Consider the following 12640-nt stretch of genomic DNA (forward strand, 5'->3'; position numbering starts at 1 on the left):
GTTCTTTCACAGTCTCATTTCAGAACAGAAGTGTTATCAATATTATATACAACAAAGCCATGGTTGTTGCTTATTTATTTTATGCAACTAACAACCACTGACAGAGCCAATAGCCCTGTCTTGATGTTTATGTAATGTTACTTGTGTAATATATATTTGGAAGAAATGACAGAAACAGCAAAATACCAGTCGGGCAGCCCACTATGCTCAACACAGATTGTTAGCTTACTTTTTTTAAGCCTCATCTTTAATTGCATCGGCCATGCCCCTTTGCAAGACCCCACCTCCGGGTTTTTTCATCCCACTTAAAGTCCTGAAAAATGCCAGCAGTCAAACCTAAATATAACGAGAAAGGTTATCTCTTTAGCGGGCAGCTAAATCTTCATGGAAACCTAAACCATGTACGAGCCACAAGGAGAAAGGACACCTTCTACTGGCCTTGGGTGGCCAGTTACCAACATGGCTCCTACTAATAGAAAGCCATATTTCCAGACCAGTACTTTCCTTTTGCAAGCTATTGAATTATAGTACAGACAATCAGATTGGATTTAGTGTGAAAACATTACTACAACTCCCAGAATGCACTGATGTATTGAATCCAGTGGAAATATGCGTTGGCGACACGAAGTCACGTAGTCAGCGCACAGATGGCGTGACAGGACACTAATGCTAGGACGAGCCCTTGGTTACACGAGATAACAAGCGTCTCCCGGAGCTGCACTCGGTGGCACACGAGGCAGCCTTAGCTCTGGAAGCTTCCGGTCAGGTCTAAGTACCTCGACCAGAGACCTTTAGCGCCGTAGTCCAGTAATTACGATTAAAAAACATAAGTCGGAAAAATGTGTGCCCTGTTAGGTGGAGCCGCCTGCCCAAGTCCCTGGAGCTGTAAAGCACTCTACAGCTTCAACAGCAGCGACACGGGTTAGTTCTGTCGGTGTCGTTTTAGCACATTTCTCCTTTCCCCTCAGCTGTTGTACAACGTTAGAGGTTGTACTAAATGTATCTCAGCCCCAGTCACAGCATACCCTCGGGAAAGTCAGAGGGCTTACATTAGCCTGAATCATTCGTAGCAGCACTGTCCCCGAGACACCTGACGAATGACAAAGGGGGAAGATTTCAAATGGGAGTAAAGTGGACCTTATTAAAGGGACACGCCTGCTGTTTTCAGTAGGGCACCGATAATTAAAGAGGCCCATCCTTTAGTGTGAAATTAACCACTTTACTTGAATAGTTTGTAAAAATGTTAAAAAATGGCATGACTCAGGTGTATGGAACCCTGGGCATATCTACATCACATACTAAAGGGCCTTTTATGGGTTAATTGAGAGCACAGAGTGTTGCCACTGCTTGCATCCTACTTCAGTAGCCACGTCAGGGTCTGAGTGGCATGTAGTGCAATCAGGAAGTGCCTGAAAGGCTGGTATGACAGTTCAGTGTATAGGCCGTTTTTGTGTGCTATTTGCGGTCTTGTTTTATGGTATGCAGGGCCGGTTTTTATTGTTGCTTTTCCTGATGTTAAAACAAACCCTGCCTGCAGCAGGCACAAATCAATTCAGTATTCCGTACGTTGCAAAACACTTATTCAGCTTGTCTTTACACTCTCAAAATGACCCACTTTGCAAAAAGGGGTCCGTTTTGTAGTTTACTCATTCACTAATGTGGGACACCTTTATTATGGTGCCAAGGCCTATTTTCAGTTTCAGTCCGATCCTTGTTACCCAGCCAAAAGAAATGACAAGTCGTTAAGGGGGGTTATAACCTGTAGCTTTCAGTTAAAGGCATCCTCTGCAGGTGCACTAAAATGCTGAACTGTTTTACAAATCATCACAAACATGACATGAGAAGGGGAGCAATTTAACGTTCGGGAACATGTATCAGTATGGTGTTAGGAGTCCACAATATACGCTGATTTAAGACAAACAATAGTGTGGCAGGTAAAGCTATCCTGCTGCCGGCGGTTTGTTCTATGGTCAGGATTAAGGGGCCGTGCACATATTATACACCTACAAGGTGATGTCCACGCGATACGAGTCATCGCATTGTATCATTGATCCTTCCGATCCTCGTCGTGGTGGCCCCTGGGGTTTGGCGGCCCTGTGCAGGTGCACACTTTGCACATGCCTAGGGCCGGCCCTCCATCACAGTGCGGCATATTGCGTGTAACATCACAGGAAGTGGCATCACGGCGCTTGACCTCACAGGAAGTGACATCAGATTTTAGGACTTTCCACATTAGCAGGCCTATCATAAGTACATTTGAGTGCATTACAAGATTTTAAAAATGAACGTTGATCACTGCTTAAATCTGTGGCTTGAGTTCCATGCCTGAAGGAATTAGCAGCTCAAATGTCGAAGCCACTAAGTGCTACAAGCTAGGCATACTAAACCTGGCACCAAGAACAAAGCACCGTTTGTGAATTACATTACAAATGCTATAAAGTATAATGGTGAAAATCAAAACTGTAAAATGTATTAACCTACTTAGCGTTCCACCATTGTATACACTGACAATTTCAGCACACATTGACCATTATCAAACAAAGGACAATTGAACACTGCATTTGGTATTCCAAGCATGGCAAACAATATACCCTATAAAAAAAACAGCTATAACTCAGTATTCTGCACATATGTTAATTCAGACATTACGGACCATGCTATATTGCCAGAGAATTTTTGAAGTGAGTAACTAGTGAGACCTTTAACGTTACTGAATCCCCAACATGTGGGTAGCAATATTACTTAAAAAATACCATGCATCTGGTATGTTTTTTGTATGGGCAGTAGGATCTACCTTCCTATACTGAGTATCATCCACATGGCGATGAGCAGTCAGCCATCTGTTAACATATGGCAATGGGTTCTAAAGAGGAAGAGGAGGGCCTATGAAACCTATGTACATTAGTGAAGAAAGTCATGCAATAACAAGAGTTTCAAAAGGGTGACATTGTCAAGTCCATGGTGATGAAACCTCTATTGCAGTCACTTGTGTGTTTATTGACCTCAAAACAGGCTGCAGTTGTTCTGTAATGTCATTTCCAACATTGTCAATATAGTCTCTGAAGCCTTCTAATATGAGTTTATAATTAGGAGAGAATCTCCTGCACAGGTCTATACACAAGAAAAACTGCAGACTCAAAGACTCAAAAATCACTATCTTGTGCATTTGTTGGAGCGGCCTTCGAGGAGGGTATTTCTGCTGCCACTAGTGCACCCTGGCTCTTTAAGTATGTGGACAGCCAGCACTGGCTGTGCATGCTCTGTTCACCCGACTCCTTCATCTGCAACCCCATACCTTACAATGTCCTGAGAAAAAGTAGTAAAAGAATACAGAAAGGATAGTTCTGAATCCAACAATCAAGTAGTCAACATTATTAAAGAAAAAATATATAACATGGGGGGATTTTTAAAACCCTAAAAGGCTTAAATATAAAAAGTTAACTATTCTTCTACAGGGACCTATGTATAGCCTCTAGACTCATGTGCTCAATTGCCATGCCACCTTAACCTTCACCATTGTAAAACATTGATGTCATTAGAACCACAGAGTCAAATTAAATACATCTAAAGTTATGAGATAGATATATTGACTGGAGCAAGGCCCAGTAACTGCAGAAAACAGTGCTACAACTTGACAGACACATCACTGGTCAAGGCATGGGACATGAAGTGTGAGCGCTGTAACAGATTTTTAAAGATTTGTCATTTTGTGCATTTGGACATGCCTGAGCCCTGCTGGCCTCTGCAAGAGCGAATCTCTGATACCCAACAAGTGTCAGCCACAACCACAGCACAAGACCTCCTTGATTGTCACCACCAATGTCATCACAACCCTTCTCGACCGGGGAGACACAGAGGCCCTGATCCTATGCATCCTCTCAGCAGCATTCAACACCGTTCCCACCACACCCTTATCAAGAGACTCCGCCATATCGGGATCCAGGGAAATGCCCTCAAATGGATTGCATTCTTCCTCACAGGACATACCCAGAGAATCTGCTGGCCACCCTTCATGTCGGAACCCAAGAACATCAACCGCAAGGTTTATCCCTCAGCCCCACCCTGTTCAACACCTACATTAAGCCCCTGGCCAACATCGTCCCAACCCATGGCCTCAACATAATTTCCTACGGAGACAACACCTAGCTCATCCTTTCACTCTCAGAAGACCCCTCCAGCACCAGGACCAACTTCCACAACTGCAAGATGAGCATCGCCGAAGAGATGAAGACCAATTTCCTGAAGCTCAACATGGCTGATTTTAGGAAACAATACCTCCCTGTGGAACAACACCTGGTGGCCTTAAGAACTTGGACCCACACCGACAGACTGCAGCCTTAGCAACATCCTGGACAGGAAACTCACCATGAAATGCCAGATGAAAACAGTCCCCTCGGCTTGCTTCCTCACCCGTCACATGCTCTTAAAGCTCTTCAGATGGCTCCCTGTTGACACCAGGAAAACCGTCATCCAAGCCCAAGTCACCAGCTGGCTCGACTAGGACAACTCACTTTAGACAGGAATTACAACCCAACTCCGGAAGAGCTTCCAGACTATACAAAACTCAGCTGCCAGACTCATCTTCAACCTCCGCAAACAAACGCTTCTTCTTCTACCTTGCCACCAAATCCTGGAACGTCCTTCCCTCCCACCTTCGAACAGTACCTTCCCTCTTGGAATTTAGAAAGGGACTCAAGACCTGACTATTTGACTGATTGCAGCAGGATCCTAGCGCCTGGATACCCTCACATGTGAACAGCCGCTCTCTACAAATTCCGACTGATTAATTGATTGAATGCAATACCATTACTCTGAAGAAAGCTCCAGTCATCTATGTGAGGATGGCAAGTAACCATTATCCCTGAGAAGTACTTGTGCACTGGACAAAGTAGCTCCTAGTTCTGTGTTTCTGGCCAAGGCATCATGATCCAGGGTTTCTCCATGGTCAAACATGGATGACATGGATCTCAATTGTGCTTTTGGTCAGTATGGTTCCCTTTGCTGCAGATTTGATTAATATACTTGTCTCATGCAAAAGTATAACTCCTTGTGCCAACCTCTAGTAGCTAGGGAACTGAACAGACAGTTTGGTGCTTTCATGCCAGTATCCTGAGGTATGCCGCATGGCATTGACTCCATGACCTTTGTAAAAATAATTACCTAATACATTAGTGCTTGTCTTATAAAACGTTGCCCCCCCCTTTAGGTTTTTAGAATATAAATTGTGCATGTACTACATAGTATTCACTGTCAGCCCCATCCCTTATTTCTTCAAATATTGGTCTTTCTACACTGGTGAATCTTTAAGCCCTTTAAGTACTGTAAACAACATAACTCTGAATCGCACTTTGATTATTTGTGGTAGACTGACACACTGGTGGTGTAGACTAACATCAAATTATTCCATTCATGCTTGAAACACTTTACCGGTGAAAATCTTGCATATTTGCCCAACTGGAATCAAAGCAATCTGCAACTTCAATTTGTCAAAATGCAGTTGAATATATTTATGTGACTTTAAATCTCAATAATGGTGTATTTTTATGTTTGTTCACAGCATAACGAAACCTCAAATTGTAACATTGTGACCTTTATACACATGAGCCATCTTTTAACATGTTATTCAGCGTGATAATCTGTGTTAGTTTATGAATAACGTGTTTGATACCCGAATAATGTAACACTCTTTTCTGCTGTCTACCCATCCTTTTTGGGATGCTTTGGTTTTCTGCTTTTAGTTTGCTGAAAGGCCAGTAGGCACTAGATAAGCATTGTTTTAGCCCACTTAGGCCACAAAGCAGGTGAGCAGAAATACAAACTCTTCAGACCAAAACACAGCCATTGTCTACTGTAAAGCTGTCTCTTCCCCCACAGATGAGACCCTTTGCAGGCTTCATCCATACTAATATAATAAAGAGAGAGCCCAAACCTTTGAGGCGGGTAATCTCAGGAACCACGGAACCAATCACCACACCCAATACAGCATTGGAAAGGGCAGTTGCAGCAGAAGGACATAGGCTATGCAGACGCCCACCGTATACATTTAAAAGGTAAAGGAACCGTACCAGCAAAGTAGTCCCTTGTGGGTGTGTCTGCGTTGTGATGTGGGCGTGTGCTGGGGCGTGACAAACGCTGGGGGCGTGTGATACGTTCCGCCCTTCATGCCATGTCTCATATCACGTGCTAATCCCACTCTGCTCCCTTTAAATACCCCTGCACCCCATAATCATAACCCACCCTTACTCCTTAAAATACCGCAACACCCTTAAACACTAACCCATCTTAACCCTATAATATACCCTGTACCCCAAAACCCAAACCTATCCCTAAACCCTAAAAATACCACTGTACCCCAAAACCCAAACCTAGCCCTGAACCCTGTAAATACCCCTGTACCTCAAAACCCAAACCTACCCCTGAACCCTAAAAATACCCCTGTACCCCAAAACCCAAACCTAGCCCTGAACCCTAAAAATACCACTGTATCCCAAAACCCAAACCTACCCCTGAACCCTAAAATACCCCAGTACCCCAAAACCCAAACCTAGCCCTGAACCCTTAAAATACCCCTGTACCACAAAACCCAAACCTACCCCTGAGCCCTAAAAATACCCCTGTACCCCAAAACCCAAACCTAGCCCTGACCCCTAAAAATAATCCTGTACCCCAAAACCCAAACCTACCCCTGAACCCTAAAATACCCCTGTACCCCAAAACCCAAACCTAGCCCTGAACCCTAAAAATACCCCTGTACCCCAAAACCCAAACCTAGCCCTGAACCCTTAAAATACCCCTGTACCCCAAAACCCAAACCTACCCCTGAGCCCTAAAAATACCCCTATACCCCAAAACCCAAACCTAGCCCTGAACCCTAAAAATACCCCTGTACCCCAAAACCCATACCTATCCCTAAACCCTAAAACGTCCCCTGTACCCCATAACCCAAAACGATATCTGAACCCTTAAAATACCCAAACACCCCAAAACATATACCTCAGTACACCAAAACATATACCCCTATACCCATACTTACCTTATCCCCCCCAAAATTTTTTAAAAGCTTTTACTATTCATGCATTTAAACGAATTTCGTTCTAAATGTATGCGTGGAAAAAGCATATAAAATGTAATGCCATGCGTTATAATGGCATTGCGTAGTCATGGTACTTTCGTAATGAAAGAATGCGGAGTGATGGTATGCGGAAAGAAAGTAGCGGAATAATGGGTGTTTACCCTCCCCCGGTAAGTACATTGGTGGCACGGCGGCCCACATCTCCAGCAACATACTCATATTTTTTCACCACCCATTTGAAAAATGCACAGGTCTCTCCCATTGATGGCCAGCACGACATACACTTTTAGACACACCTCCCGCCACAAGTTCTAGAATTGCGAACTTTAGAGCTGGGGAGCTACGTACGAATCTCGGCATCAGCTCAACATCCTGTGATTCCAGGCAAATCGCTTTGTCTCCCTGTGCCTACCACAAATGAATGTGTTCTTCTGTAATGTAAATTGTGCTCATGCCATGTTGTCGAGTTCGCGCTATATAATATTGCAAGGAAAAATAAAGGAGGGAAACTCGAGTTCACACACTACTGAAAGCGCACTCTTAAGTGCATCAGCAGTGCACTGTGAATCGGAGCGTTTCACAGGCCTGTCACAGATAAGAAATGCTATCAAAACGAAATCCTACAAAACAATATACTACTAGCCGGCAGCAATTCATACCCGGACAACGTGGGGACGGGCTGCTAGTACTAATATAATAAAGAGAGAGCCCAAACCTTTGAGGCGGGTAATCTCAGGAACCACAGCACCAATCACAACACCCAATACAGCGTTGGAAAGGGCAGTTGCAGCAGAAGGACATAGGCTATGCAGACGCCCACCATATACATTTAAAAGGTAAAAGAGCCGTGCCAGCAAAGTAGTCTCTTGTGGGCGGGTCTGCGTTGTGCTGTGGGCGTGACAAACGCGGGGGGGGCGTGTGGTACGTTCCGCTCTTCATGCCATGTCTCATATCGTGTGCTAATCCCACCCTGCTCCCTTTAAATACCCCTGCACCCCATAATCACCCACCCTCACTCCTTAAAATACCCCAACACCCTTAAACACTAACCCATCTTAACCCTATAAATATACCCTGTACCCCAAAACCCAAACCTATCCCTAAACCCTAAAAATACCCCTGTACCCCAAACCCGAACCTAGCCCTGAACCCTAAAAATACCCCTGTACCCCAAAACCCAAACCTACCCCTGAACCCTAAAAATACCCCTGTAGCCCAAAACCCAAACCTAGCCCTGAACCCTAAAAATACCCCTGTACCCCAAAACCCAAACCTACCCCACAACTCTAAAATACCCCTGTACCCCAAAACCCTCACCTAGCCCTGAACCCTAAAAATACCCCAGCACCCCAAAACCAAAACCTAGCCCTGAACCCTTAAAATACCCCTGTACCCCAAAACCCAAACCTACCCCTGAACCCTAAAACTACCGGTATACCCCAAAACCCAAACCTATCCCTAAACCTTAATACTACCCCTGTACCCCATAACCCAAAACTACATCTGAACCCTTAAAATACCCAAACACCCCAAAACATATACCTCCGTACCCCAAAACATATACCCCTATACTCATACTTACCTTATCCAAACATTAAAAAAAAAAAATGCTTTTACCATTCGTGCATTTACAACAAATTTAGTTGTAAATGTATGTGTGGTAAAAGCATATAAAATGTAATGCCATGCGTTATAATGGCATTGCCGAGTCATGGTACTTTCGTAATGAAAGTACGCGGAGAAATGGTATGCGGAAAGAAAGTTGCGGAATAATGGGTGTTTATCCTCCCCCGGCAAGTACATTGGTGGCACGGCGGCCCACATCTCCAGCAACATACTCATATTTTTTAACCACCCATTTAAAAAATGCACAGGTCTCTCTCATTGATGGCCAGAAACGACATACACTTTTAGGCACACCTCCCGCCACAAGTTCTAGAATTGCGAACTTTAGAGCTGGGGAGCTACGTTCGAATCTCGGCATCAGCTCAACATCCTGTGATTCGAGGCAAATCGCTTCGTCTCCCCGTGCCTACCACAAATGAATGTGTTCTTCTGTAATGTAAATTGTGCTCATGCCATGTTGTCGAGTTCGTGCTATATAATATTGCAAGGAAAAATAAAGTAGGGAAACTCAAGTTCACACACTACTGAACGCGCACTCTTAAGTGTATCAGCAGTGCACTGTGAATGGGAGCGTTTCACAGGCCTGTCACAGATAAGAAATGCTATCAAAACGAAATCCTACAAAACAATATACTATTGGCAGGCAGCAATTCATACCCGAACGACGGGCTGCTAGTGGGTAATACAGGAATGAATTATGGAACCATTGTGGCATCATTTATACAACTATAATCAAAGAAGAAAATCATGGCTTTCAGTTGGATCCCTGACTGCCAGAAGCCCTTTAATCCCTTTGGAGAAGCACTTTGCTTAGCACCGTGGCTATGTGGCTTTAGAAGAAAAGATGAACTGTTTTCTTTTCATTTTTGGAATGCCAAGTGGTTGCCATTGTGCAGTAAACAGATGCCCTACAGTTGTTAGTAATGTGGAAAGGGAGGTGAGAACCCACTTAACAAGATTGCCTAGCTCTTCAAATTGAGATATAGAAGCGTCCTTCATAGTAAAAGAACAAGACTATAATGCCTAATTAAGATGTCTTCATATTTCTAAAAATACTGCATTTGTACCGCCACCTACTTCCTACAGAGGCTTTTGACGTCTTCACACCATGGTGTCCTGGATGCACTCTGACCAGCTCCCTGCTCGGCCGCCCCTCGTGCAGGATCAGGAACGACTAGAACAAGAAGAACCAGCGCCAGTGCGGCCATGCACGGAGTGACCTATGGATACAGAATGGAAGGGTTAGTGACCGGTGCCCATCGACTCTCTGCCGAAGCAATGTATCAACATGCCTTGACCAACCAACCAACGAAGAAGCCTTTATGTACATCACTGTGAGAGGCAAAATAACAGGACAATTCTGAAGCGTTTTTTTGCATTTCATGCCTATAAGTATTCATCACAGTTGCTTATTTTATTGGTAGTATTTAGAGGGGTGATTTAGTGTTCGGTGGAAAGGGTATTCCATCACAAATGCAACAGAGTGCCCGGTCCACCAAACTGATGGTCCGCTGGTAGTCCACCTTAGAGATAGGTTGACTATCGGCTTCCCATTGGCAGAGCCCCCATTGACCTCATGGACAGAAAGCTACCTCCGACGGCTCGATAAAATTGGGGTTGTCGAGAAAAGCTATCACACTGACCACATTATTTAGCGTGGACGGTCTGATGTTTTGGTGAGGGATATAAAGAAATAGTGACTCCACACTCTTTTCTTTTTATAACTTGGGAGTTTGCTTTTGAAAAACAATCAATGTTAAAAGTTTGGTGGACAGTGGTCAAAAAATGTCATTCAGATCTAGTCAGAAAATAATGCTTAGTTTTACTGTCCTGCAACTATACCATAAACGATTTTATTGTCCTGTGGCTTGCTATTTTTTGGGTGGTCTTTGAAAGACCCCATAGCTAGAACAGTGCTGGTAGCTGATTGGTTGTGATGCTACAGATAGCCGTGCTTCCACATGGAGCTTATGGAGAGTCAAGAGAAATTAATGACAGGGCTCAAGTCATGACTAGAGCTGATCACTTTAAGGTTTGTTTCAATCTACGCACAAAAACGCAATAAGCAAAGGTCGAGATGCTCTATGCAAAATCTTCTTTTGGCTTTTTCACGATCATTTTGCACATGAGTGTAATTTAACATGCCATTTCCAGTGTGCCCTGGTTTTGCAGTAGCTGTAAAAAAGGACATCTATTTTCAGCACCAGCCAACATTGGTATGAGAATAACTGTGCTCGGGGATAGGCAAAGGGTAATAATGAAACTTTGCAAACTATATGAAGGACAATACTAGGAACTACACATAACTTTGCTTCCCTATCTAAAAATATGCACCTCACTAAAGTTTAATGGTTTGAGTTACTTAGAATGTGAGCAGGAAGGGGTGGATAGTCATGGAGGAGGACACAACATAAAATTCTATTTTTAGTACATACAAAGTTCATTTTAGAAATAGTACTTACTCTGAGTGCCCAGCGCCAGTCTCCAGTAGCCTGTGTCACACTGGATCCTAAAATATATCCCAGTCCACTGTAAGAAAGAATGAAGATACAACAGTTTTAAATTGTTCCCCCTCTCAACCTTCTAGTAGAAAACAATTTATACAAATTGATTTCTCCAGATGTCTATCAATTTGTGACTTCTCTAGAGGACAACGGTGATCTATTCTTACTCCATGATGTTCAACTTGTACATGTAGCCACTTGGAGTACAATCAGCCATTAAAACTGTACTACCCACAAATACACAGACAACACTTGTCTATCTATTAAAATGTCACTCACTTTGGAATCCTTAAGCTGACATCCTGCCTGAACATAATTGGAACTGGTCTGTATACAGCAGATCTAAAACTAAACCCAACAAAAGCTAAGTTTTTACTCATAAATGGAAGAACCACTGAACTCTTTGTTCGAGAGTGGCTTGGCAATAGGAAAGTTATATGACTTTTCCCCATCTATCATCCTTTGCTAGATCCTTGTTTTTTTTTCATTGACCCCTCTCTGTCCCTCAAGGAACTTTCAGGTCTTCTCCACCTGCTTGCAACATAACCTGTATTACACATCAAGCAATTGTTGGAGAAGACGTAGGTTTGAAAAGCTTAACAGAAAAAACAATAAGTGTTCTATCCTCAAAGTATGAAAATCAGATTACTGCAATTCATAGTCTCACAGAAAATCCAAAAACACATTTTGAATTTCTGTGAAATTTAGGATATGCAATCAACTTAGTGTAAGATTTTGCCCCCCTCGTAATTTTGGAAGTAACTCCTTCAGAGTAAAAACATATTTATCCAGAGATTTGACATTGAAAACCCTTCTGAATTCAACCACAACTTTCCAGCTTAAATTACTGCATAAAAGAAAGCCCTTCCTCACGTCTATGACCTTCTGAACACTCCAGAATCTCATCTTGTAACACATTTATGAAAGCAATGCACTAATCACCACTCACCTGACAACACCCATCAAACTAGTTCTTCAAACTGTGACTCAACTAACAACTAACCAAAGAACATTTCCTCTACCTTGGAATGATGCACTGGCGCGCTCTCATTACCATGATCCACTTTAATGCTTGGGTGTAATACACTCACTATTTATCTATTATTTGATATGTTTCACTCTAAGCAGTCTAATCCCTCTGGGTGATGCATCACAAACACAGATAAACCAATACAAGCAGTAGGTATAAACAGTAAATTAATGACTATAGTACCTTCCAGCTGGGATGAAAATATAGAAGACTCCTAGTATCCAGGTCCTTTTGTCTTTTACAAACAGATCTCCGATGATGGTGGGTGCTATGGTGGAGTAGCTGGCCGCCCCGGCACCAACCAAGCCTCTCGTAAGTAAGAAGAGCCAATAATGCTGTAAAAAGGGAGATATGTTTGCGAGGGTCACTAAACTGGATGTAATCACTTTATGCCCCTTATAGTCTTTT

The 12640-nt window shown here is 43.2% G+C and overlaps 1 protein-coding gene across 3 annotated transcripts in view; it reads right to left on the reverse strand.

Annotated features, from left to right (window-relative positions):
• LOC147729731 (protein spinster homolog 3-like) overlaps nucleotides 1–12640 on the reverse strand; it is a 485480-nt gene that overhangs the window by 367559 nt on the left and 105281 nt on the right. For all 3 annotated transcript variants that reach the window (XM_086954613.1, XM_086954615.1, XM_086954614.1), the window contains exons 4-6: nucleotides 12416–12567; nucleotides 11161–11227; nucleotides 9776–9918 (exon numbers count right to left, since the gene is read on the reverse strand). In XM_086954613.1, the coding sequence (XP_086810739.1) occupies nucleotides 9776–9918; nucleotides 11161–11227; nucleotides 12416–12567 (362 nt within the window). The remainder of the gene's footprint in view (nucleotides 1–9775; nucleotides 9919–11160; nucleotides 11228–12415; nucleotides 12568–12640) is intronic.

This window comes from Lissotriton vulgaris, chromosome 2_1 (assembly GCF_964263255.1).
Source record: "Lissotriton vulgaris chromosome 2_1, aLisVul1.2, whole genome shotgun sequence".
NCBI lineage: Eukaryota > Metazoa > Chordata > Amphibia > Caudata > Salamandridae > Lissotriton > Lissotriton vulgaris.